This window comes from Hylobates moloch, unplaced genomic scaffold, assembly GCF_009828535.3.
Source record: "Hylobates moloch isolate HMO894 unplaced genomic scaffold, HMol_V3 SCAFFOLD_9, whole genome shotgun sequence".
NCBI lineage: Eukaryota > Metazoa > Chordata > Mammalia > Primates > Hylobatidae > Hylobates > Hylobates moloch.
In genome coordinates this window covers 25,710,243-25,735,027 of record NW_026652284.1, presented here as the reverse complement: position 1 = coordinate 25,735,027, position 24,785 = coordinate 25,710,243, and the positions used below count along the sequence as shown (strand labels likewise).

Genomic DNA, 24,785 nt, shown 5'->3' with positions numbered 1-24,785 from the left:
CCTGCCCAGCAGAGGCGGCGGTCAGAGGCGGGCAGCACCCCAGTTCTCCCCGCAAGCCGGCACTCGCGGCTGCTGGAGCCCCGGCTGGCTCACCCCTGGCTCACCCCGGGGCCGGGCAGAATTGGGCTCCAGGTAAGCGACAGCTTCGGGTGGGGGCTGGGCAGGTCAAGCAGTGCCCTCCCCCTCGAGGCTCTGGAGAGAGGACTGGGGGTAGAGGGGAAGAGAAGCCTGAACCTGGGGGTGGGGGGACACCTGAGCAAGGTGACAGCCAAAGGGACCCCAACCCGAAAAGGCCTAAGGAGGAAAACCGGAGACCTGGAAAGCAAGGCTGATAAACCTGGGGGAGAGGGCGGAGGGGAGCACGGGGGAAGCCGACCAAAGGGACCCCCAAAAAGGCCTAGTGGGTAAAATGGAGGCGACTGATGAGAGTTTAGGAAGGGGGCTAAGACAGGCGGGGGAGAAGGACTAAGGGGAACCCCAGGAGGGTCTGGGGGAGAAACTGAAGGGATGGTGAGAGTGGGACTTTGGGGAGCAGCCGACGGGTCTGATGGGTCCAGGAGGGGGAAATGGGTGGGGGAGCTGGAGGGAGCAGGTGGGGGAGCTGGAGGGAGCAGGTAGGGGAGCTGGCGGGAAGGGGGTCGAGGAGAACGACTTCTGGAGGACGGAGAACCTGGGGTGCAATTGCGGGTCCAGGAAGTTCCCCTCTTCCGAGCCGGCCGAAGTCGGGGCGAAGCCCACAGCCCGCAGGGTAACGTAAGCGGCCGCGACCCTCTCGGCCCGCCCTTGCGGTGGGTTCCGGGCTGCAGGGGACTCCTGCCCGGCGCGCGAGGCGTGGGTCCCCGCTTCCTGAGGAAGTCCCCGCCCTCGGCAGGGACGGGCCTCTCCGGGCGCCCCCTCCGCGCCCGCGGCCGTCTCGGCCCGCGCTCCCCGCGGGATCCGGGAATTGCTGCCGCCCCGACGGAAATCCTGCCTTTGACCGCGGGTGCCCGCAGGGGCTGCCTCCGTGGCAACGCGAGGGCGGGCAGCGCTGGGGCCGCCGCGGGGCTCCTGGTGGGCGCAGCCCCCTTTGCTCTCCGCCTTCGCCCCCTTTTTCAATCCTCGGTCTGGTGGGTGGGGGGTGGGCTTCCCGACCGAGGTAGGAGGCGATGCCGCTGTGTGTTCAGGGATCCTGGGGTGGAGGATCTGCTGTTTGAGGGAGCTGGGTTCTTAGCAAGACTGGGCCCTTAATTGCTGTGTGACTGTAGGCAAGTTACAGGGCTTCTCTGGGCCTCATTTTCCTCATCTGAACTATGGGGAGAAATTATCCTCGTGTCCACCCTTTCCCCACGACAATCAGGTGCAGAAAGCAGTTTTTGCTGAGTGTCCTGAAGGGTTAAGGGCTATCCCTGACTCAGCGAGCCTCCCCTTCACCTTCTCAAAAGCATGCAGAGGAGACCAGCCTGGGCGGCACAGGGTCACCCTGTCCTGTCTCTACACAAAAATATAGTTAGCCGGAAGGCCAGAAGTGGTGGCACCTGCCTGTAGTCCCAGCTACTCCAGAGGCTGAGGCCAGAGGATCGCTGGAGCCCAGGAGTTCAAGGCTGCAGTGAGAGCTCCTGGGTGAGAGAGTGAGATTTTGTCTGTAAAAAACAACAAAAAGCATGGAGGGGACCAGACGGCCCGGCTCTCACTGACAGGGCTTCCAGGGACCAGCACACAGTTGGCGTCTGAGTAGTTTATGGCTCTGATGAGAGCCCACACTGGGGAGGTCAGCAGAGTTGAAATCTGTCTCACACCCTCTCTGCCGCACCCAGCTGGCCGCCCCTCAGGTGTGTACTGTCAGAGGCCCTGATGTCCTTGGCATCCTTCCGACTGTGGTGCTAATGGGAGAGCAGGACCCTGTTCCCACTTCACAGATGGGAAGATGGAGGTTTGGGAGTTGGCAACCTGCAGGGCCAACAGTAGGGACCAGGAGTCCAGGACATCTGGTCTCTGATGTAGCCTGAGCTGAGGCCTGAGTCCTTACCTCGTTCCTACCAAGTTTCGTGTGCTCTCCGGGAAGGAGGGTGTGGGGTTCGGGGGCTTCATGACTACTTCCCGTTCCAGTGAGTAGGTGCTCTCACGCCCTCCTCCAGTGAGGGTGGGAGTGTTTGTATGTTTTGGGCTCTGAGTGAATGAGCATGAACCCTTGAGCATATGGGTGGGTGTCTGGGTGTTCTCTGCAGCCACCTGGGGCTGATCTGGCAAAGGAAGTGGCCCGACCTCAGGAGGCTGGGCAGGGAACCCCAGAGCTGGGGAGGTAGGGTCCAGGGCTCTTCCCACGCAGAGCAGACTGGGCTGACCTAAGGTGGGAAAAGGCAGGATGTCCCCCTCACCGCCCCCCTCCCCTGAGGGACCGGGGAGGGGGCTCCCTGTCTGGCCACACTGTGAAATCTAGACTCCCATCCCTTGGCTGCCCCTGGACCCCCGCCCCCATGGCTCCCATCTCCTGAAAATCCTGAGTCCCAGGCCAGATGGCACCTAAAGCGCCGTGTTTTAGAGGCCGGTGGGTGGTTTTCAGCAACAGGTGGAAAACCACTTTTACCCACAAGAAGCAGAAAAACGGCTGATGGCCTCGGGACCACATGGAGGGTAAAGACCACCCCCGACACCTCCTGCACACACCTGGCCTCACCACGGCGATGGTGGAGTCAGACGGGGTTGGGTGGGCATGTCTTCTTCAGGAGGCAGAAGAAGAAAGAAAGAAAGCGAGTTAATGAGTGGTGGGGGCCTCAGCAAAGGCACTGGCATCCAGCCTGGTGGAGGGTCTTGGTGAGAGGACTGGGGGTGAGGGATGGAAGCCCGCCCAGTCTGGGGGACAGGGCCTAGTGAGAGATGCGGCACAGTGGGATGGGAGTCACCTGCAGACCTCAGCCTTGCTCCCTGCCCCTCCAGCCCTGGCCTGCCCCCAGCCAGCCCAGAGCCTGGAGGAGAAGCCGGAACTCTTGCAGGGTGGTGGTTTCCTGCCCCTGCCCAAAGTCCCAGTTCCCTTTTGACGAAATCCCCCAGGCAGCTGGGCCAGCTCAGCCCTCTCACCTCACCCTGGGAACTTTTCTTTCTTCTCAGCCCTGCCCAGTCCTGTACCCTCTGGTCCCACACCGTCACTGCCACGGAGGACCTTCCTCAAGGGAAAGGAGGGAAGTGAAAGTTCACTGGGCACTTACTGTATGTCTGATGCTTTCAGCGATGTGACCCCATTTGATGCTGAGAAGCAAGCCCCGGAGGTGGACATTTGTGTTCTTATTTTATAGACAAAGATGCTGCTGCTCAGGGAGATGAAGTGACTTGCCCAATGTTAAGCTAGTTGTCAGGCAGGCTAGAATTCGAGCCTAAATCTGCCTCTAGATCCCACAGATACTTGGTGAGGGTTGTGGGGACAGGACATCCTGTGTCTACATCAAAGAACTGGCATAGCTTTGGGAAGTGTGGGCCTCGAAAAAGGATGGGTGGACCTGGGGTTCCTATGTCCAGCAGTAGGGGTGAGTGGGAGGCAGGGTCCCTCCCTGCTGAGTGACCAGCTGCCATATGACAGGGGTGGTGTGTTCGACCGGAAGTATGACATTCCTGCCATGGAACAGCATGATCTCCTGCTCAGGCTTTGGAGAACGCAGCAACGGGGGAGGGAACAGAACTCTGGACTTGAATTAATAGTCCTGACTTTGAATCCCTTGTCTGGCTGTGTGATCCTGGGAAAGTAACTTCCCCCTATGCAAAAGAGAAGGGGGAGTGGTAAACGGTCCCTGGGGGCCTTTCTGGTTTTGGCTATTGGTCACACTTGGCCACTGCACATCGGGCAAGAGCCACATGTCATGAAGCCCTCACAACAGCTACTCAGAAGGTGCAGATGCAACAACTAAGGCTCAGAGGCTTATGTCAAAGACCCAAGGTCATAGAGCTACTGAAGAATGGAGCTGGGGAGGGCAACAGGGCAGATGTTGAAGTGGGGAGCACTGTGGTCCAGGGTTGGACCTCAGTTTGATACTTGTAACCTGATTTTGACCCTGATGGGGAGCTCGGGGCCGACTCCTGTAAACCAGATGTTCAAGAGACATATTTATAAACAGAACCAAGTGCCCAGAATGATTCTGTGGCTACTCTCTGAGCTGCCCCCTTGCTGGTATTAGCAGGCAGCGAAGTCCAGTGCTGAGAAAAGAGAGACCTGGCTTCTTCAAATTCAGTGACTGCCTGAGAAAATCTGGGCAGATATGGCTGTCTCTCTCTCTCTCCTGCGCCCCTCCCTCCCCGCACCTGCGCCCTGCCAGCTGTATCAAGGATTTAGAGCATGAGGCACAGGGCTCAGGACACTAGGTGCTCCTTAAGAGACACACATTATTGCAGGGGTGTCCAATCTTTTGGCTTCCCTGGGCCACATTGGAAGAAGAAAAATTGTCTTGAGCCACGTATAAAATACGCTAACACTAATGATAGCTGATGAGCTTTAACAAATTGCAAAAAAGGCCGGGTGCGGTGGCTCATGCCTGTAATCCCAGCACTTTGGGAGGCCGAGGCGGGCAGATCACGAGGTCAGGAGATCGAGACAATCCGGGCTAACATGGTGAAACCCCGTCTCTACTCAAAATACAAAAAATTAGCCAGGTGTGTTGGCAGCGCGCCCGTAATCCCAGCTACTCAGGAGGCTGAGGCAGAAGAATCACTTGAACCCAGGAGGCGGAGGTTGCAGTGAGCCAAGATTGTGCCACTGCACTCCAGCCTGGGCAACAGAGTGAGACCCCATCTCAAAAAAAAACGCAAAAAAAATCTCATAATGTTTTCAGAAAGTTTACTAATATGTGTTGGGCCACATTCGAAGCTGTCCTGGGCTGCATATGGTCCATGGGCCATGAGTTGGACAAGCTCGCATTATTGCTTCTACTAGGATTACAGAATGGACTAGCGGTTACTGTGGTTTTTGGCAACAAGTTGATCAGCATTGCACTTTAGCATCCTTTACTCGCAATGTAATCTTGGGCAAGTTACTTAACATCTCTGTGCCTCAGTTTCTTCATCTGTAAAATAAGGGTAGCCATAAACCCACCTCATAGGTTCAGCAAATAAGACCATGACTGGGAATTACTTGGCGAGATGCTAATCACTGTGTAACCGTTTAATAAATTAGCTCATTTTTACTGCCACCCGCATTTCTAGGAAGTCAAATTACTCTCCAAACAATTGGTGGCACATAGAGATCAGAGCAAGGGGAGGATGACAAGTCCTAGGGCTATTTTCATGCAGATGCCTGAGCAGAGTGAACCCAATCTGCTCTCCCTCCGTCTTTTTCCCTCCTTGTCTCTTTAGCTCTCTCTCTCTTTCTCTTCATCTCTGCCTCTTTCTGTTTCTCTTTTTTTTTTTTTTCTTTTTGAGACGGAGTCTCGCTCTGTCGCCCAGGCTGGAGTGCAGTGGCGCAATCTCGGCTCACTGCAAGCTCCGCCTCCCGGGTTCACGCCATTCTCCTGCCTCAGCCTCTCCGAGTAGCTGGGACTACAGGTGCCCACCACCACGCCCGGCTAATTTTTTGTATTTTTTAGTAGAGACGGGGTTTCACCGTGGTCTCGATCTCCTGACCTCGTGATCCGCCCGCCTCGGCCTCCCAAAGTGCTGGGATTACAAGCGTCAGCCACCGCGCCCGGCCTTATTTCTATTTCCTTCTGTCTCTCGGTTACTCTTTCTCCTTAATTCTCGTTTCTGCCTCTGTCTCTTTGACTCTGTTTCTTTCTGGCAGTGTGTGCTGGAGCCAGCTAGTTACTGGCTCAGGGGAGCTCATTCTGTGCGTCTCTCCCACCCCAGCTTTCGGGAAGTCACTTTGGTAGCTTTAAATCAGCCATTGTGGGAATATTTACACCATGGAAATCAGAAAATGTGACAAATCAGGGCTTTTTCTTTCTTTCTTTCTTTTTTTTTTTTTTTGAGAGTCAGTTTACCAGCATACCACGCTGTGTTTCTCTCTCTCTGTCTCTTCCTTCTATCTGTCTGTCTTTCTGTCTTTCTAGCTGTCTCTGGCTCTTTCTCTTTATCTCCCTGTATCTCTCATACTCTGCCTCTCTCTCTCTTTCCTTCTGCCTCTTCTTTTTCTGTCTTTCCCATCTCTTTCTTTCCTCTGACAAAACAGCATGAACATGGCTACATGCAGTGTGGCCCCTCCCTGCCTTGGGCCATGCAGATGCCATACCCTGTGCCCTACGTCCCCTGACCCCTCAGCATACTGGTCCCCAGAAAGCCAGGCCTGGCCAGGGCTTTGGTCTGCATCAAGTTTGGAAGTGATAAAACCCAAGAGCTGCCTACCTCTGCCTGCTGACGACACTGTCAGCCCAGCCAGGGCTCTTCCTGAGCCCACAGAGCTTCCTTATCAGATGCTGACAGTCTCTCCCTTCCAGCCATACTGGGCGTGCAGAACTCAGGGACCCCCTCCGTCTGATCTAGATATGTTGTGGCAATATATACGTGGGTATTATTGGAAGTGGCAACATTGTATCTGTGTGTGAACCTGAGAGATTGTATAAGTCTACGTTCTCCTATAGAGGAGAGCTCTATGTGGGTCGGTGTCACTGGAGAGGTCTGTGTATATCTGTGTGTGTGTGTGTGAGTGTGTGTGTCCCTACATGGGGGGCGGGGGGACAGTGCGGGGCCATCTGCATTTGTGTATGCTAGCAGGAATGGCTGCAGCTGTCGGTATCTGTGATAGGCAATGGAGAGAAGTGCTTGAAAGCTCAGATTCTGGAGCCAAACACCAGGATACATCATGTCTGTGTCCTTCTTTTTTGAGACAGAGTTTCACTATGTTGCCCAGGCTGGAGTACAGTGGCATGATCATAGCTCACTGCAGCCTCTATCTCCTGGTCTTAAGTGGTCCTCCTGCCTCAGCCTCTCGAGGCACGTGCCACCATGCCAAGCTAATTTTTGGAGTTTTTTTTTTTTTTTTTTTGAGACAGAGCTTCACTGTCACTCAGGCTGGAGTGCAGTGACAGGCGTAAGCCACCATGCCTGGCCAATTTTTGTATTTTTTTGTAGAGATGGGATTTGCCATATTGCCCAGGCTGGTCTCGAATTCCTGGGCCCAAGCAATCCTCTTGCCTTGGCCTCCCAAAGTTCTGAGATTACAGATATGAGACACTGTGACTGGCCAACCCTGGGCAGGTTTCCAAAACTCTCTGTGCCTCAGTTGCCTCATCAATAATAATAATACTTAGGCCGGGTGCAGTGGCTCACGCCTGTAATCCCAACACTTTGGGAGGCCAAGGCAGGTGGATCACTTGAGGTCAGGAGTTCAAGACCAGCCTGGCCGACATGGTGAAAACCCATCTCTACTAAAAATACAGAAATTAGCCTGGCATGGTGGTGGGCGCCTGTAATCCCAGCTACTCAGGAGGCTGAGGCAGGAGAATGGCCTGAACCCAGGAGGTGGAGGTTGCAATGAGCCAAGATCATGACGTTGCACTCCAGCCTGGGTGACAAGAGTGAAATTCCCTCTCAGAATAAATAAATTAATAATAATAACAATACTTAAATCACAGGGTTGTGTGGATAAAATGAGATAATATAGGTAAAGTGCTTAATGCAGTGGCCAGCACATAGTAAGTGCTATAAATTTTATATTTGCTATTCTTGTATAGAGGATGTGTGTGTGTGTGTGCATGCGTGTGCATGCACATCTATGTGCAGACGGATGAGGGCTGGAGGTGTGTGTATATGGGGTGTGTGTACACTAGAAGATGTTTGTGCTAAGAATCTGTGCAGAGGAGCCTGGAGCCTGTGCATGAGGCAGCTGAGGTAATGTGCCATCTGAGAAGGGGTCTGAAGGGCTGTGTGGATCTGGGTATCAGCACGGTGCACCATTTGAGGTGTGTATGTGTGTCTTCCTGTGAGAAGGCTTTATTCTCACCCTTAGTTTTTCTGTTTTCTTTTTAAAATAGAGACAGGGTCTTACTCTGTCTCCCAGGCTGCAGTGCAGCGGTGCAATCACAGCTCCTGCAGCCTCGAACTCCTAGGCTTAAGCAATCCTCCCACCTCAGCCTCCCGAGTAGCTGGGACTACAGGTGGGTGCCATCAGGACCGGCTAATTAAAATTTTTTTTTTTTGTAGAGACGGGGTGTCCCTATGTTGCTCAGGCTGGTCTCAAGCTCCTGGGCTCAAGCAATCATCCTGCCTCGGCCTACCAAAGTCCTGGGATAGCAGGTGTGAGCCACTGTGCCCGGCCTCACCCTTGTTTTCGTATCAGCCCCATCTCTGTTTTCACCAGTCCCTGAAATCCCTCCCGCTGGGCCCTGGATAGCGTCCAGTCCTCCACCTCTGTTTTCTGCCCTGGCTCTAACTATGTAGCATCCTGGGGCCTTTTAGACACAGTGGTTTCATCCCAGGGAGGGGTCCCGGGGCAAAGGTCTCAGGCAGGGCCCAGTGAACAGGGGCTATTTTAGGGCAGGCTTCTCACCACAGCCCGCCCCACAGTTCACCACATGGGTGTGATGCCCCCACCCCCACCCAACACACACATGAGAGCACACTTATAGCAAAGGGTGAGAGGGGCAGATGGGGCTAGGGTGGAGACCAAAGCACTGATGTGAAGGAACCATCGGCCAGGCAACTGGACCTGGTGGATCCAGGAAGACTTCCTGGAAGAGGTGAGTGGCGCTAGGTAGGAAGGATAGGACACAGAGAGAAGAGGAAGAGAATATCTGTAAGGGTGACTGGACTGGGGATTGAGAGAGAGAAGCTGGGGGCCCTTGCTTCTAGGACCTTGGGGCCCCTCTGGGGCAAATCAGGGTTCACAAGTTTGGCCCCACCCTAAACTCTCCATTCTTCTCACATCTTAGGAAACCAAGTCCTCTCAGCAGTCAGTTCCTCTCGGAGTGTTGCAATGGCAGAGTTTCTGGCAGGGTGTGGGGGACCCTTGCTCAATGACCTCCTGCCCTGTTGCTCAGAGGATACCACTGCCAGAAAAGGGTTGGCTCATTGTGGGGCTTCCCAAGGTACTCTGGTGGCCCCAGCTTCTGACCTGGTCCTTTCTCTGGTATGGGGATAGAAGGAGAGCTCTGGAGGCAGGCATCCACTGTCACTCAGCCACCACATGGAACCCTAGGGTGGCTGGGAGCACAGCAGGGTTCAGAGGAAGGATTGTTTTTTGTTTTTTGTTTTTGTTTTTTTTTGAGATGGAGTCTCGCTCTGTCACCCAGGCTGGAGTGCAGTGGTGCGATCTCGGCTTACTGCAAGCTCCACCTCCCGGGTTCAAGTGATTCTGCTGCCTCGGCCTCCCGAGTAGCTGGAACTATAGGCGCTCACTACCATGTCTGGCTAATTTTTGTATTTTTAGTAGAGACGGGGTTTCGCCATATTGACCAGGCTGGTCTTGAACTCCTGACCTTGTGATCCACCCACCTCGGCCTCCCAAAGTGCTGGGATTACAGGCGTGAGCCACCGCGCCCGGCCGGAAGAACTGGTTTTTAGGAGATGGTGACTGGGGACTGTGAGGGAGCTGAGCATGGCTTGATAGAAATCCTGTTAGAGGGATGATTATAATGTACAAAATCGTGCGTGTCCGAGTGTGTTCGTCTGTTAACCTGGCAGGCACCACGTGTATATGTGCATGTGTATGTGTGTGTGCTATTGTGAGCTTGGGCTTGTTAGAGCCTGTATTGGAGTGATGGGGTTGGCACGCACACTCATGCAAATATATGCTGTGAGTGTGATTGTGTGACTGTGCTGGTGTGTCAGGTGAGTATGAGTGTGAAAGAGAGCTGGTGTGGGTGGTTTGGCCTATGTGACGGGGGTTGTGTAAGTGTGCCAGGGGTGATAGGAAGGAATGTGAAGGCAGAAGTCATGCTGGGGCAGAGCCCGGGCCTTCTGGCTTCCTGAAGAGGGCAGGAGCTGGGCAGCTGCTGACAGAAACACTGGCAGAGACTTCATCTTCCTTGTCCTTCTGTCTCACCCTCAGGTCTCTGACCCCTCCCAAGGATCATGCCGCAGCCCCACTGACCCAGGAGTAGGGGCCTAAGGGGTGAGTGGGGTGGACTGAGGGCTTTCAGGGTCAGGAAACAGGGTGGGGGTGGCCTTCCTGAACCCCACAACTCCTTACAGCCCCCTCCTCCTACAAGGACCCTGTTGCTAGGTAACGGATGGGGGAGCCAGAATGAGGCAGCTTGAGAGGTTGGAGGCTGGACCCACGACAGGAAATGGCCTTGATCCCCTCTGCAGTGACTCTCCAGGTGCAGACACACAGCCTCATACACGCTCACACACAAACATGCGCAGATATATAGACACACATGCAGAGATACACACATCCAGAGACAGGCACACTGCTCCCACACAGAGCTAGGTGCACATTCATAGACACCCACTCACACAGACAGGCACACACACACTCACACAGAAACACATGCACAAAAACACAGTCTTACAGACATATACACATGCAGCCAAACACATACACAGAGACTTTTACACACTCTCATATACACACAAACCTGCACACACAGACATCCACAAAGAGCTGCACACACACGCATACCCACACAGGCAAACTCACCCATACTTAGAGACACACAAAGACACACATGTACAAGCACACTGAAAGAGTCACAGAAACACAAAACATCAACGCAACAGGACTCAACCTGAGCAATATAGCAAGACCTTGTCTCTACTAAAACTCAAACAAATTAGCCAGGGGTGCTGGCACGCACCTGTAGTCCCAGTTCTTAGGAGGCTGAGACCAGAGGATCACTTGAGCCCAGGAGATCAAGGCTGCAGCAGGCTATGATTGTGCCACTGCGCTCCAGCCTGGGCAACAGAGTGAGATCTTGTCCCAAAATAAAACAAAAAAAGCAAAGCAATAGGAGGCAAAAATATGCAAATAAGCATAGCAATATCCCAATGTAGAAAGCCAGCCCCAGAGATATAGACATGAGCCAATGGGAAGAGAAGCACTGAGGGGGGATATACTGTGAGGCAGACTGAACGGTACAGTAGGTGGCCCAGTTCCGCCTTTATCCCTTACAGGGATAAAGACCCCAATCTAGGCCCAAGAGGGAAAGCCACGTGCCTGTACGAGCGTATGAGCGTGTGCATGTGCGTGTGTGCACGGGGTGGTGCACCTGGCAGGGGCCCTTGAGTGAGGCATGCCCCATTCTGTAGCAGGGAACCTGGAATGGGCTGTGTGTTCTGCAAGAAATTGGAGCCGGCGGCCACGGCCAAGGAGGATGCTGGCCTGGAAGGGGACTTCAGAAGCTACAGGGCAGCAGACCACTATGGGCCTGACCCCACTAAGGGCCAGCCTGCATCCCCATTTGTCCACATCCCCACCTACAGCAACTTCTCCTCTCAGGCCATCAACCCTGGCTTCCTTGATAGTGGCACCATCAGGGGTGTGTCAGGTGAGTCCAAGGGGCCGGAGGCAGGTGCTGCCTGGATCCTGGGAGAAACTGAGGGAAGAAGAGGAGGTGCGGGCTTGCCCTTAGGAGCCTCCAGTAGGATGTGACAGATATAACCCTGCTTTCAAGATCACATGGGCTGAGGGAGTCTGTACAGCCCTACCATCAGAAACCACAGTCTGCAGGGGAGGGTCAAGAAGCTCTACTCCCAGGCTGAGAGGGGCAGGACCCTGTGGCAGATGCAAGTGACAAAAAGAAACTTCTTGCCCTGTTAGGTGCCACTTCCCAGATGGGAAGACTTCTTGGTGGGGAAGAGGAGTGGGCAACAAGGGGATCCTCCATGGTGGGAGGAATGGGCTTGAAGTTGTGTGTCCTAAGCTGTGGAGACCAAATCAGAAGTTCCTTGGACTCCAAAGGCCTTTGGGAACCGGGCCACTAAAGGAGTGGGGAGGTGCAGCACCTGGCTGGGGAACAGGAATTTGGGGTGCAGCCCCCTTGGGGCTTCTGCCGCATGCCCTACCCTGCTGAGTAGCCCTGACTCTGTAGGGATTGGGGTGACCCTGTTCATTGCCCTGTATGACTATGCGGCTCGAACTGAGGATGACCTCACCTTCACCAAGGGCGAGAAGTTCCACATCCTGAACAATACGTAAGTGACCAGGCCGCCTGGTCAGAACACTGCCTGGGCTGGGAGCAGGACACAGACAGGAATCCCACCTGGTCCCTAGCCTCAGAATGCTCCAGCCTAGTTGGGAACACATGTACATAACAATAAAAACCCTGGGTGACTGCAACGGTGTGCTGGTTGAGGGGGTTGGTGTTGGGCCACTGCACCAGACTGGAGGAGGTGATTTTTAAGCTGAGGCTATAAAAATGAAATAGACCGCCGGGTGCAGTGGCTCACGCCTGTAATCCCAGCGCTTTGGGAGGCCAAGGCGGGTGGATCACCTGAGGTCAGGAATTGGAGACCAGCCTGGCCAACATGGTGAAACCCTGTCTCTACTAAAAATACAAAAATTAGCCGGGCATGGTGGCGCATGCCTGTAATCCCAGCTACTTGAGAGGCTGAGGCAGGAGAATCATTTGAACCCGGGAGGTGGAGATTGCAGTGAGCTGAGATTGCGCCACTGCACTCCAGCCTGGGCAACAGAGCGAGACTCCATCTCAAAACAATAAATAAATAATTAAAAAATAAAAAATAAAAATGAATAGATAGTGAAGGAAGAGGTAAGAAAAGAGGAAGAGAGTGAGAGAGAATGAGAATAAATGATGACTTCTGAAAACCACAGAGTGGTCCACCTTAGGTGGGTCATAAAATATGGGATGCAGAATGGGAGAGAACAGAGGCTAGAGAGGCAGGCAGAGGCAGATTCTGCCAGGCTTTTTTTTTTTTTTTTTTTTTTTTTTCTGAGTTGGAGTCTCACTCTGTCTCCCAGGCTAGAGTGCAGTGGTGCAGTCTTGGCTCAGTGTAACCCCCGCCTCCTGGGTTCAAGTGATCCTGGGACTACAGGCAAGAGCCACCACACCTGGCTAATTTTTTGTATTTTTAGTAAAGATGGGGTTTCACCATGTTGGCCAGGCTGGTCTCGAACTCCTGACCTCAGGAGATCCGCCTGCCTCGGCCTCCCAAAGTGCTGGAATTACAGGCATGAGCCACCACACCTGGCCTCTGTCAGGCTTTTTAAGACACATTGAGAAGTCTAGATTTTATCCAGAAGGAAATCTGTAGCCATTTTCTGTGGGGAAGTGACCTAGTCAGCTGTCCACTGTATTCCCAATCCCCAGCCCAGCCTAGCTGGGGAGCCCAAGGAAGAAGCTAAGAGCCCCAAGTGCCCCCGAGCTTATTCCTTCTGCAGGGACGAGCCCTCCCAGGGAAGCTGCAGTGGCTGGGGCAGAGCAGACAAAAAGCCCCGGTGGTGGGGGGTGTCCAAGATGAGGGTTTGGCAGGATTCATCTCTGCAGACCTGTGTGGCTCCACCTGGCCCCAGGGTGCCTTGGGCGCTGGGGGTGCTGCTGACCATGCCCTGTTCTGTGCCTACAGTGAAAGTGACTGGTGGGAGGCTCGGTCTCTCAGCTCCGGACAAACTGGCTACATTCCCAGCAACTATGTGGCCCCTGTTGACTCCATCCAGGCTGAAGAGTAAGTGGGGATTGGGGCAAGACCAGCCCTATGGACAGGACCCTGGAGTCCAGACTCCAAGGCCACCTCTTGGACAAGTCATTGCTCCAATCTGAGCCTGTCTCCTTATCTAATAATTTTGTAAGGTCATTGTGACAACAAAAGAAGATTTCACTGATAATAATAATAGTAGATAATACTTATAGAGCATGTACTATGTTCTGGGCACTATTCAAAGTACTGTCTGTGTATTAACGAGGTTAGAAACTGCTACTATCCTATTTTACAAATGAGGAAGTTGAGGCACAGAGAAAGTAAATATCCTGTGCAAGTTCACATGGCTAGTGAGTGGTGGAGCTGATGTATGAACCCAGATAGTTGGGCTGCATTTGCTAAGCATTACACGTATTGCCTCCCAGTAAAAACAACAGTGTATGAGCTTTAAAAAATTGTAAAGTGCTGAAAAAGTGCAAGGGAGCATTACTAGGAATTAATTCTATTAAGGAGGCAAGAATTTTTCTTTTTCTTTTTGTTTTTCTTTTCTTTTCTTTCTTTTTTCTTTTTCTTTCTCTCTCTCTTTTTTTTTTTTTTTTTTGAGACAGGGTCCTACTCTGTTGCCTAGGCTAGAGTGTAGTGTAGTGGCACAATCTCAGCTCACTGCAGCTTTGACCTCCCTGGCTCAGATGATTCTTTCACCATGCCTGGCTAATATTTTTTTTTTTTAGTAGAGATGGTGTTTCGCCATATTGCCCAGGCTGGTCTTGAACTCCTGAGCTGAAGCCATCCGCCCATCTTGGCCTCCCAAAGTTCAGGGATTACAGGCACGAGCCCCCGAGTCCTGGCCCAAGAGGCAGGAATTTATCATTCATTGAATACCTTTATATACTTGAGCAAGTATACTACAGCAAGTATTTACCACCTTGGTTCACTTAATTCTCACTATAACACTGTTGATATTATTAGCTTTTTAAGAGACAGGGGCGTGCTCTGATGCCCAGGCTGGGGTACAGTGACATGATTTTAGCTCACTACAGCCTCAAACTCCTGAGCTCAAGTGATCCTCCCACCTCAGCCTCCTGAGTGGCTGATACTACCGGTGTGTGCCACCATGCCTGGCTAATTTTAATATATTTTTTTATAGAAGCAGAATCTTGCTATGTTGCTCAGGCTGGTCTCAAACTTCTGAGCTCAAGCGATCCTCTCACCTTGGCCTCCCAAAGTGCTGGGATTTCAGGCATGAGTCACCATGCCTGGCCTTGATATTACTATTTTAGACAGTCTTGCTCTGTTGCACAGGCTGGAGGGCAAAGGCGTAATCTTGGCTCACTGCAACCTCCACCTCCTGAGTTCAAGCAATTCTCCTGCCTCAGCCTTCCAAGTACCTGGGACTACAGGTGCACACCACCACACCCGGCTAATTTTTATAATTTTAGTAGAGACGGGATTTCACCATGTTGGCCAGGCTGGTCTCAAACTCCTGACCTCAAGTGATCGTCCTGCCTCAGACTCCCGAAGTGCTGAGATTACAGGCATGAGCCACCATGTCCGGCCCCTTGATATCATTATTGTCCCCATTTTACAGATGAGGAAACTGAGGCTCAAAAAGCTTTTAAAAATTTATCCTCACAAATGTCATACATGTATGAGAAAAGAAGGGATTGAAGAGACTTTGCAGAGTGAGAATCCAGGACTCTGTGACTGATTTGGGTTATGGGGAGTGGGAGGAATCAAGCGTGACTCAAAGTCTCCTTAAGGAGCTGGGTGGATGATGGCACCATTTGCTAAGGTGGGGAACACAGGGGCAGGTGTAGGTTCATGAGTTCTAGGGGGTACTTGTTGGATTGTGGTTTGTGGAGAGGAACATCCAGGTGGACGAGGCTGCCAGCAATTCTATTAGGTTGTGCTTTGTATGGCAGGCAACCAGCCCGTGCTAATCCATGCCCCTGAATCAGCCCAGAGGAAGGGACACCTTTTCTTAATTGCCAGTAAAACTCCTCAGTTTGTTTGCTGTGGCCCTTGCAGAGGGCACAATGGGCTAGGGCAGAAATTTGGGACTCATGAGAGTAAAGATGATCATTAAGGCTATATAGGAGGGGGCTGGGGGCGGTGACGCATGCCTGTAATCCCAGCACTTTGGGAGGCTGAGGCAGGCAGATCACATGAGGTCAGGAGTTCAAGACCAGCCTGGCCAACGTGGTGAAACCTTATCTCTAGTAAAAATACAAAAATTAGCCGGGTGTGGTGGCAGGCACCTGTAGTCCCAGCTACTCAGAAGGCTGAGGCAAGAGAATCACTTGAACCTGGGAGGTGGAGGTTGCAGTGAGCCAAGATCGAGCCACTGCACTCCAGCCTGGGTGACAGAGCAAGACTCCGTCTCAAAAATAATTAATTAATTAAAAAATTTTTAAAAAGCTATATAGACAGTTAAGGAAGAGAGTGGAGAGTGCAAAAGGTTGGCCCTAGGACCCCACTTTGGGGAAAGCTGCCCTCGAAGGAGAAGGAGCCACCGGAGAAGTGAGGAAATCCAGACCGGGCCAAGTCAGAACAACCGAGAGAGCAGAGAAGCTTCAGGAAAAAAGGGAGGGCGTGTCAGAGGCTACCACTGGATTTGGCAGTGGGGGTGACCTTGGTGAGAGATTTCTCTGTGCGAGGGTGGGAGGCGGAGGCCAGACAGCAGAGCCTGGGAGGGAGTGGGAGGTGAGGAAGTGGGGACCCAAGTGTGAAGCCCTTTTTCAAGTGAAGGGAAGGCGAGAAGATACAGCAGAATGTTGATGGCAAGATGGAACTTAGAATAGTTTCCTTTGGGGAAGGGAGAAATGTGGGCATGTTTGGAGGTTGTTGGAATAGAGAGGCTGCGTGCAGGTGGAGGCTGCTGGCAGGAAGTGGGTATCACTGAGCAGAAGCGGGTAGGCGAGGTTCAGAGGTCAAGCGCGGTGAGGCCCAAGTCTGGGGAGGTGGTAGGAGGCATGGAGAGGAGGGACAATGATGCAGAGGACAGGAGGTTTGTGGGGAGCTTCATGCTTGTGTCCACATCTTGGAGCCAGTGTCACCAAGCACTGACAGGTGCTCAGTGCAGTGCTGTGGTTAAGGGTAGTGTGGTTAGGCGCACAGGCCCTAAAGCAGACAGCCTGGGTTCCTGTTCTAGCAACTGCAGCCCTGACTGTCTAACGGGGGTTAACAATAGTAGCTATCTCACAACACTGTTAGGAGAATTAAGTGAATACATACATGTATTAAGGCAGACCGTAACACGAAATATGTGTGTTATTATTATAGTGATTTTTTTTTTTTTTTTTTTTTTGAGACGGAGTCTCGCTCTGTCGCCCAGGCTGGAGTGCAGTGGCGCGATCTCGGCTCACTGCAACCTCCACCTCCCGGGTTCACGCCATTCTCCTGCCTCAGCCTCCTGAGTAGCTGGGACTATGGTTAATTTTTTGTATTTTTAGTAGAGACGGGGTTTCACCATGTTAGCCAGGATGGTCTCGATCTCCTGACCCCGTGATCCGCCTGCCTCGGCTTCCCAAAGTGCTGGGATTACAGGCGTGAGCCACCGCACCCGGCCTATAGTGATTATTAAGGAAGTAGCTAATGTCATGCGTGTGGGAGTGGGGAGGGCTTTGAAAAAACTTGACAATGTGTCCTGTCTATACAGTCCTTCAACATTTCCTCCGTCCCCCTCCTGCCTGCCCTCCTAGACACACTACTTGCCAATGCCTTCCCCTGTTTCCTGAACTGTGCCCAGTACCCAGGGGCGGACTGACCTTCCCAGGTTCCACTGAGACTTCCAGCACCCTTGGTTTGAAAACATGAGGCTCCTTTCATTCATTCAAGATGACCACAGGCCAGTTTCATGATCATCTGAGTCATCTATGGCACCTGTGGCCACTTCAGCTCCTCCATTGTACCTGCACAGTTGGTTTAGGGCTACAGTTCAATCGCAGAAAGAATCCCCAAGGGAGAGGAGTGATTGGGGCCTGAGGTTGAAGTTTAGACTTAGGACAACATCCAAGTCTAAGAGAGTGCAGGAAGAGCAGTAGCTGGGGCGGGAGCAGCCAGAGAGAAGAGAAGCAGGAGACTGTGTTGCTCTGTAGGCCAAAGGAGGAAAGCGTTTGGAGGTGGAGGTGGGAGAAGGATCTGAGTGATCTGATTACTGGAGTGGTGAAAAAAGAACTAGGGTGAGCGGCAGAGGATTTTAGGTAGAGCCCATTAGCCAGCCTGTGGACAGGTCACTTTCCCTCTCTGAGCCTCAGCTTCCTCATCTGTAAAATGAGTGCACAGAGAGGCTGTAGTGAGATGAACTGAGGGTCCATGGCACCCTGATGACTGGGATTGTAGCAATTTTAATTCAAGAGAAACCTAATGAGAAGAGATGTTAACCTTTGCTGGGCACCTACTGTGTGCCAGGCGTTTTACACTCCCCTTCCCTGTGATCCTCCCAGCCAGGATGTGAAGCAGGTGTACCAGCCCCATTGTACACGTGGGGAAAATGGAGTCTTGACTTGTGAGGTGACTGCACAGGAGGCTGAGGTGAGGTTTGAGCAGAGCGTACCTGACTCTTGCCTGTCTTTCCCAACAGGTGGTACTTTGGAAAGATTGGGAGAAAGGATGCAGAGAGGCAGCTGCTCTCACCAGGCAACCCCCAGGGGGCCTTTCTCATTCGGGAAAGCGAGACCACCAAAGGTAGGGGTGGTGCCACGTGCCAAGGCGACTGGGAGGCCCAGCCATTGGGGTAGGGCTAGGAGCAGTAGGCTGCTTGGGTCAAGGCCAAGACTGGGACCAGGTCCTAGGGATGCTGCTGTCGGGCCTCTCCCAGCTCCCAGACTAGGGGAGAGGAGAACAGCAGATCCAACGTGATCCTTCTCCACAGGTGCCTACTCCCTGTCCATCCGGGACTGGGATCCGACCAGAGGCGATCATGTGAAGCATTACAAGATCCGCAAGCTGGACACAGGCGGCTACTACATCACCACACGGGTTCAGTTCAGCTCGGTGCAGGAGCTGGTGCAGCACTACATGGGTGAGGGCAGGGGCCTCAGATCCCCGAACCAACCCACTGAAGCATTGTCCAGATGGGGAGACTGAGGCCCAGAGAAGGGAAGGGTCTACCAAGCAGTATTGGCCAGACCGAAACCAGAACCCAAGGATGGGGTCTCCCAGCCCAAGATCCAGCTCCGTGGGCTTCTGGAGGGAAGCAGTCCATCACCAAGCAGCACCCCCTAATGGCTGAGCAAGGCGTTGGCCAGTTTCTTGCCTCAAGGCTTTGATTTGTGGAAACTCGATGGAGAGTTTGTGCTGCCTGAATGCCCCACCAAGGCACCAGGACTGCCCTGCGGGCAGACAGGGAGCCATCATCACAGGGCCCTGAGCAGGGGGCGACAGAGGCTGGTCTCACTTTTGTGAGAAATTCTGGCTGCTGGGGGAGCTTGGATGCCAGGGGACAAGGCAGAGTGAAGGGTCCATTAGAAGGCAGTGGCCGTTGTCCAGGTGAGAGGTGGTGGAGGGTAGACTAAATCGGTGGCAGTGGAGTAAAGATGAAGGAGATGATTCTGAAGCTGGGTAGGAGGCAGAATAGGCCTGACTTGGGGGAGAATTGGCTGTGGGGGTGAAGGGAAGGCAGGAGTCAATGCCCACGTTTCTGCCTTGATTGGTTATGCCAAGGATGAGGTCCACGGAAGACCATGGGCCTCATGTCCACACCTTTGCCTGGAATCCCCAACCCCATTTCCACCTGTGAGAATCCCACCTTATCCTTCAAGGCCCAGCTGGAGGCTACCTCCTATGGGAAGGCCCCCAGTCCTTACAGAAGGCTTACAGGGATCATCTCTCCGTCTGGGTGCCACCCCCTTCCTTGGGCACCAACATGTTCCCCTATTCAGTGGGTCGGGTTGCCTTTCTTCCTGGCCTGTGACCTCACTTGGGCCCTAGTTCCTCATAACTGATCTTAGGGTCTGGCACCAGGCTGGGGTAGGATAAGGAGTGGAGGGGGGTGTCCTGGCCCACCTGTGACTCTACTTCATGACCCCCTCCCCTAGAGATGAATGACGGGCTGTGCAACCTGCTCATCGCGCCCTGCACCATCATGAAGCCGCAGACGCTGGGCCTGGCCAAGGACGCCTGGGAGATCAGCCGCAGCTCCATCACGCTGGAGCGCCGGCTGGGCACCGGCTGCTTCGGGGATGTGTGGCTGGGTACGGAGCTCCCGGGGGCCGGGGCGAGGGCCTGGGCTCGGGGGAGAGGGTCCTGACGAGACAGCCTCCGAGCAGGCACGTGGAACGGCAGCACTAAGGTGGCGGTGAAGACGCTGAAGCCGGGCACCATGTCCCCGAAGGCCTTCCTGGAGGAGGCGCAGGTCATGAAGCTGCTGCGGCACGACAAGCTGGTGCAGCTGTACGCCGTGGTGTCGGAGGAGCCCATCTACATCGTGACCGAGTTCATGTGTCACGGTCAGGAGGCGGAGCCTGGTCGGGCGGGATTCGGGGTGAAGTTAAGAGGGGAGTTTTCAGGCGTGGGACCTGGGACGCGATCTGGGACAATGGGCAGAGTCCCACTACGGGACCAGGTGTGTAAAACGACTGGAGGGCTGGGGTGGGAGCCGGGCCGAGCGAGACCACTAGGGAGCTGGGGGGCGGCGCCCCCGGTATTAGGCGGGTAGGGCTTGGGCTAAACAAGGCAGAATCGGGAATGAGGGAGGGTCTGGGGCGGAGTCTGGGTGGGTCGTGTCCGGGACACCAAGGAACAGAAGAAACGAGATGTGGGCAGAGTCCGTGTCTGGCCGCTGGGCCGGGGCGAGACAAGTGAGGGGTTGAGGCAGCCGCGGGGGGTCCTAAATGAGGGGCGGGTCCAGGTGGGAGGGGCTGAGGGGCGGGGCCAAGCGAGAGGAGGAGGGGCTGGGGCCCGGGGCAGGGCCTTGCCGCTGACGTTCTGGCTGCTTCTTCCCAGGCAGCTTGCTGGATTTTCTCAAGGACCCGGAGGGCCAGGATTTGAGGCTGCCCCAGTTGGTGGACATGGCAGCCCAGGTAACTGGGCCAGCAGCCTTTACCTCCCGGACCTCCCACCTATTAACTGTTCACAAATTCTCTGTCCCTTCAAACGCCTGGGAGGGCGGCCCCGCCCCCTGCCTCAGCTGTGCCTCCAGCTGTGCCTGAGCGGTACTGCCTCTCTCTCTGGGCCTCAGTCTCCCCCTCTGGAAAGTGGGTTTTTCAAATCGTCCCTCACCCCTCACACAGGCCACGGTGCTGTGAGTCCACATGAGCTCCCATCTCTCCACACCTTGGCCCCCCAGGTAGCTGAGGGCATGGCCTACATGGAACGCATGAACTACATTCACCGCGACCTGAGGGCAGCCAACATCCTGGTTGGGGAGCGGCTGGCGTGCAAGATCGCAGACTTTGGCTTGGCGCGTCTCATCGAGGATGATGAGTACAACCCCTGCCAAGGTGCCCTGCCTCACCCCACCTTCCAAGAGCTCCCCATGCAACAAGGGACTTCCATGGGGCCCCACGCACTCAGGAACCCTTCTTCACCCCAGGTCGCCCGAGTCACCCCATCCTGATGTAGTATGAGAGGCAATTCTGGGCTCAAATCCCAGGTCGGCCACTTACCAGCCATGTGGCCTCGGGCAAGTCACCTAACCTCTGGGAGCTGCCGTTTCTCTTCTGTAAAGTGACAATATTCAGATAACAGCAAATCAGCAGATGTTTACCAGGCACCTGCTATGTGACAGGCACAGCTATAATTCTTAAATGAAAGACAATGGCATGTAACAGTAGGAATCCTATAGCCAGAATGCCTGAGGATGAATCCCAGCCAGGTATTAACTCTGTGATCGGGGCAAGTTACCTAACTACTCAGTGCCTCCTTTTCCTCATCTGTAAAATGGGTCTCTATCTCATGGAGGTTTTGTAAGGGTTAAATGAGTTAATGCATGCATAGCACTTAAAACAGTGTCTGGCACACAGGAAAGGCTAGCCAAGTATTGGCTGTTATTAGGATGAGAATTATTGCAATTTTTGGAAAGTGCCCATCACTGTACTAGACACATAGTAGGTGTTGACTAGATACCATGTCCTTTCTATTATGCCCAGAGACCCTTGTGCTCAGGATCCCCAGAATCCTCATCCCTAAAGTCTCCATTCTCTCTCTCTCTCTCTCTCTCTTTTTTTTTTTTTTTTTTTTGAGATGGAGTCTCACTGTCACCCAGGCTGAAGTGCAGTGGTGCCATCTCAGGTTTTTTTTTTTTTTTTTTGAGACGGAGTCTCGCTCTGTTGCCCAGGCTGGAGTGCAGTGGCGCAATCTCGGCTCACTGCAAGCTCTGCCTCCCGGGTTCATGCCATTCTCCTGCCTCAGCCTCTCCAAGTAGCTGGGACTACAGGCGCCCGCCACCACGCCCGGCTAATTTTTTGTATTTTTAGTAGAGACGGGGTTTCACCGTGGTCTCGATCTCCTGACCTCGTGATCCGCCCGCCTCGGCCTCCCAAAGTGCTGGGATTACAAACGTGAGCCACCGCGTCCAGCCGCCATCTCAGGTTATTGAAGCCTCCCAGGTTCAAGCAATTCTCCTGCCACAGCCTCCCTAGTAGCTGGGATTACAGGCACCCGCCACCATGCCCGGCTAATTTTTGTATTTTTAGTAGAGACGGGGTTTCGCCATGTTGGCCAGGCTGGTCTCAAACTCCTGACCTCAAGTGATCCGCCTGCCTTGGCCTCCCAAAGTGCTGGGATTACAGATGTGAGCCACTGCTCCCAGACCCCATTCTCTTAATCCAGCTGTTTCCAGGGACCCCCTCACTAACTTTCCCTGCTCCCCCATCCTCTCCAGGGTCCAAGTTCCCCATCAGGTGGACAGCCCCAGAAGCTGCCCTCTTTGGCAGATTCAGCATCAAGTCAGACGTGTGGTCCTTTGGGATCCTCCTCACTGAACTCATCACCAAGGGCCGAATCCCCTACCCAGGTTTGCCTCGCCAGGGGTACGGCTGGGCTGGGGGATGGTCATGGGGAAAGGCTTCCTCCTGGCTGTCCCTTTGACTGACAGAGCCCCATCCTTCAGGCATGAATAAACGGGAAGTGTTGGAACAGGTGGAGCACGGCTACCACATGCCGTGCCCTCCAGGCTGCCCAGCATCCCTGTACGAGGCCATGGAACAGACCTGGCGTCTGGACCCAGAGGAGAGGCCTACCTTCGAGTACCTGCAGTCCTTCCTGGAGGACTACTTCACCTCCGCTGAACCACAGTACCAGCCCGGGGATCAGACATAGCCTGTCCGGGCATCAACCACCTCTCTGGCGGTGGCCACCAGTCCTTGCCAATCCCCAGAGCTGTTCTTCCAAAGCCCCCAGGCTGGCTTAGAACCCCATAGAGTCCTAGCATCTCCGAGGAGGTGGGCTGCTCTGACACCACCTAGGGCAACCTACTTGTTTTACAGATGGGGCAAAAGGAGGCCCAGAGCTGATCCCTCATCCGCTCTGGCCCCAAGCACTATTTCTTCCTTTTCCACTTAGGCCCCTACATGCCTCTAGCCTTTCTCACTCCACCCCCACCCAAAGTGCTCAGACCTTGTCTAGGTATTTATAAAACTGTGTGTACCTCCCTCACTTCTCTCCTATCACTGCTTTCCTACGCTCCTTTTATCTCACTCCAGTCCAGGTGCCAAGAATTTCCCTTCTACCCTCTGTTCTCTTGTGTCTGTAAGTTACAAAGTCAGGAAAAGTCTTGGCTGGACCCCTTTCCTGCTGGGTGGATGCAGTGGTCCAGGACTGGGGTCTGGGCCCAGGTTTGAGAGAGAAGGTTGCAGAGCACTTCCCACCTCTCTGAATAGTGTGTATGTGTTGGTTTATTGATTCTGTAAATAAGTAAAATGACAATATGAATCCTCAAGCCATGAAATACCCTTGAACCTTCCTTTGGGAGGGAGGGTGGTCAATGGGGGGTGAATGGACAGATTTGGCTACGGGCAGCAGCAGGGGAAGCTTAAGAGGGCCCTAATGCCTACCAAGCATGGGGCATCCAAGGTGTGGAGTTTTAGAACACCCAGAGTCCCACTGCTCATCTGCACGTGAGTTTAGAAGACAAGCGACTGAAGATACATTAAAATGTCCCCTTCGTTGCTGATATGGCCTTCAATCTGTGTATAATAGGTTTGCTAATTCTTTATCTGAGTTCATCGGATTTGCCATTCATCACAGGCACAATGGGACAACCTTAGTCCTCCTTTGCCAGGGCAGGGAGGAAGACCACAGTGGACCCTCTGGAGCTGTCGGACTCTCCAAAAGAGGACAGAAGAGAGGGGAGGAGAGAGAAGAGGCCTGAGGGTTAGTAACTCACTGGATCTCATTAGGGGAGTTTTGCCCCCAAGGGAGCTTTTGGAGAGGTTTGGAGGCAGTTTGGTTTGTTTGGATCCTACAGGTAGGGATCAGGGATGCTGAACAACCTGCAGTGCACCTGCGCGATGATGAATCTTCCCACTCCCTCGTTCCCCTTAGAGAAACTCTGGAAGCTGACATGCCTCCGTGTGGAAACAAGGGGAGCAGGGAATAAAGATTCCCACCTCTCCCATCAGAAAATGTTTGTTGACCATCTGACTTACTAAGGGAATGGACAGAGAAGGCATCTGGGAGCTGGGAATCACTGCAGCAATTGGCAAATCATTACTGAGAAGTGACTCTGCAAAGCATTGACTCTTTGCTAAGGAGGACCCTGGGAACACAAACATGAATAAGACCTGTCCCTGCCCTGGAGAAGGAGTTCATAGTCAAGCAGAGGAGGAAAATTGTAATAATAATAACTCACTTATTAAGTGTCTTCTGAATGCCAGATGTATTTACAGCCATCTTTTCAATTTAATCCAGTCCTGAGCCTGGTTCTGTGATTAGCCCCATTTGTAGGTGAGAAAACTGAGGCTCAGGGCTTACATGATATACCAAGGGCATGCAGTGTATGTGACAGAGCTAGGACTTGAACCTAGATCTTACACCAAAGCTCATGGTCTTTTCACTGGACTTCATTGCCTCTAGGCTTTGGGAAGAGAGCCTCTGTGGAGTGTGTGTGTGTGTGTGTGTGTGTGTGTGTGTATGATCCTTCCTCCTCTAGTTATTGGTAGAAAGATTCCCTGGAAATCCTCCGACGCTGGGTGACCTAAAGGAAAGAAAGCTAAGGCAATCAATGCAGATTGAGAATTCCCTGTGTCCTGCCCTGTGCTGGGGGTTGCTGAATGAGAGCAATAAGATGGAGAGAAGCCAAATGGCTGCTCAGAGGGGTTGTCATAGGGGTGGGAGCCCTGAGAAAAGTCTCA

The 24,785-nt window shown here is 53.4% G+C and overlaps 1 protein-coding gene across 3 annotated transcripts; it reads left to right on the top strand.

Annotated features, from left to right (window-relative positions):
* FGR (FGR proto-oncogene, Src family tyrosine kinase) lies at positions 1–23,605 on the top strand. 3 transcript variants are annotated; one of them, XM_032759470.2, is made up of 13 exons: positions 1–132; positions 9,941–10,003; positions 11,143–11,381; positions 11,925–12,027; positions 13,420–13,518; positions 18,074–18,177; positions 18,365–18,514; positions 19,530–19,685; positions 19,761–19,940; positions 20,437–20,513; positions 20,780–20,933; positions 22,316–22,447; positions 22,544–23,605. In XM_032759470.2, the coding sequence occupies exons 3-13, from the start codon at positions 11,156–11,158 to the stop codon at positions 22,750–22,752; spliced, it is 1,590 nt and encodes a 529-aa protein (XP_032615361.1). In that variant the 5' UTR covers positions 1–132; positions 9,941–10,003; positions 11,143–11,155; the 3' UTR covers positions 22,753–23,605. The 3 variants fall into 3 exon arrangements, with proteins under 3 accessions (XP_032615361.1, XP_032615362.1, XP_032615363.1); XM_032759471.2 differs by lacking the exon at positions 1–132 and adding an exon at positions 8,493–8,630; XM_032759472.2 differs by lacking the exons at positions 1–132; positions 9,941–10,003 and adding an exon at positions 8,538–8,630 and having other exon boundaries at positions 22,544–23,565.
* The last annotated feature ends 1,180 nt before the right edge of the window (positions 23,606–24,785 follow it).

Bases quoted from the DNA above. Each gene is read 5' to 3' on its own strand.
- FGR (XM_032759470.2), top strand. From the start codon at position 11,156: ATGGGCTGTGTGTTCTGCAAGAAATTGGAGCCGGCGGCCACGGCCAAG. The intron at 11,382-11,924 runs GTGAGTCCAAGG...CTGACTCTGTAG, and splicing joins CACCATCAGGGGTGTGTCAG to GGATTGGGGTGACCCTGTTC. The intron at 20,514-20,779 runs GTAACTGGGCCA...TTGGCCCCCCAG, and splicing joins TGGTGGACATGGCAGCCCAG to GTAGCTGAGGGCATGGCCTA.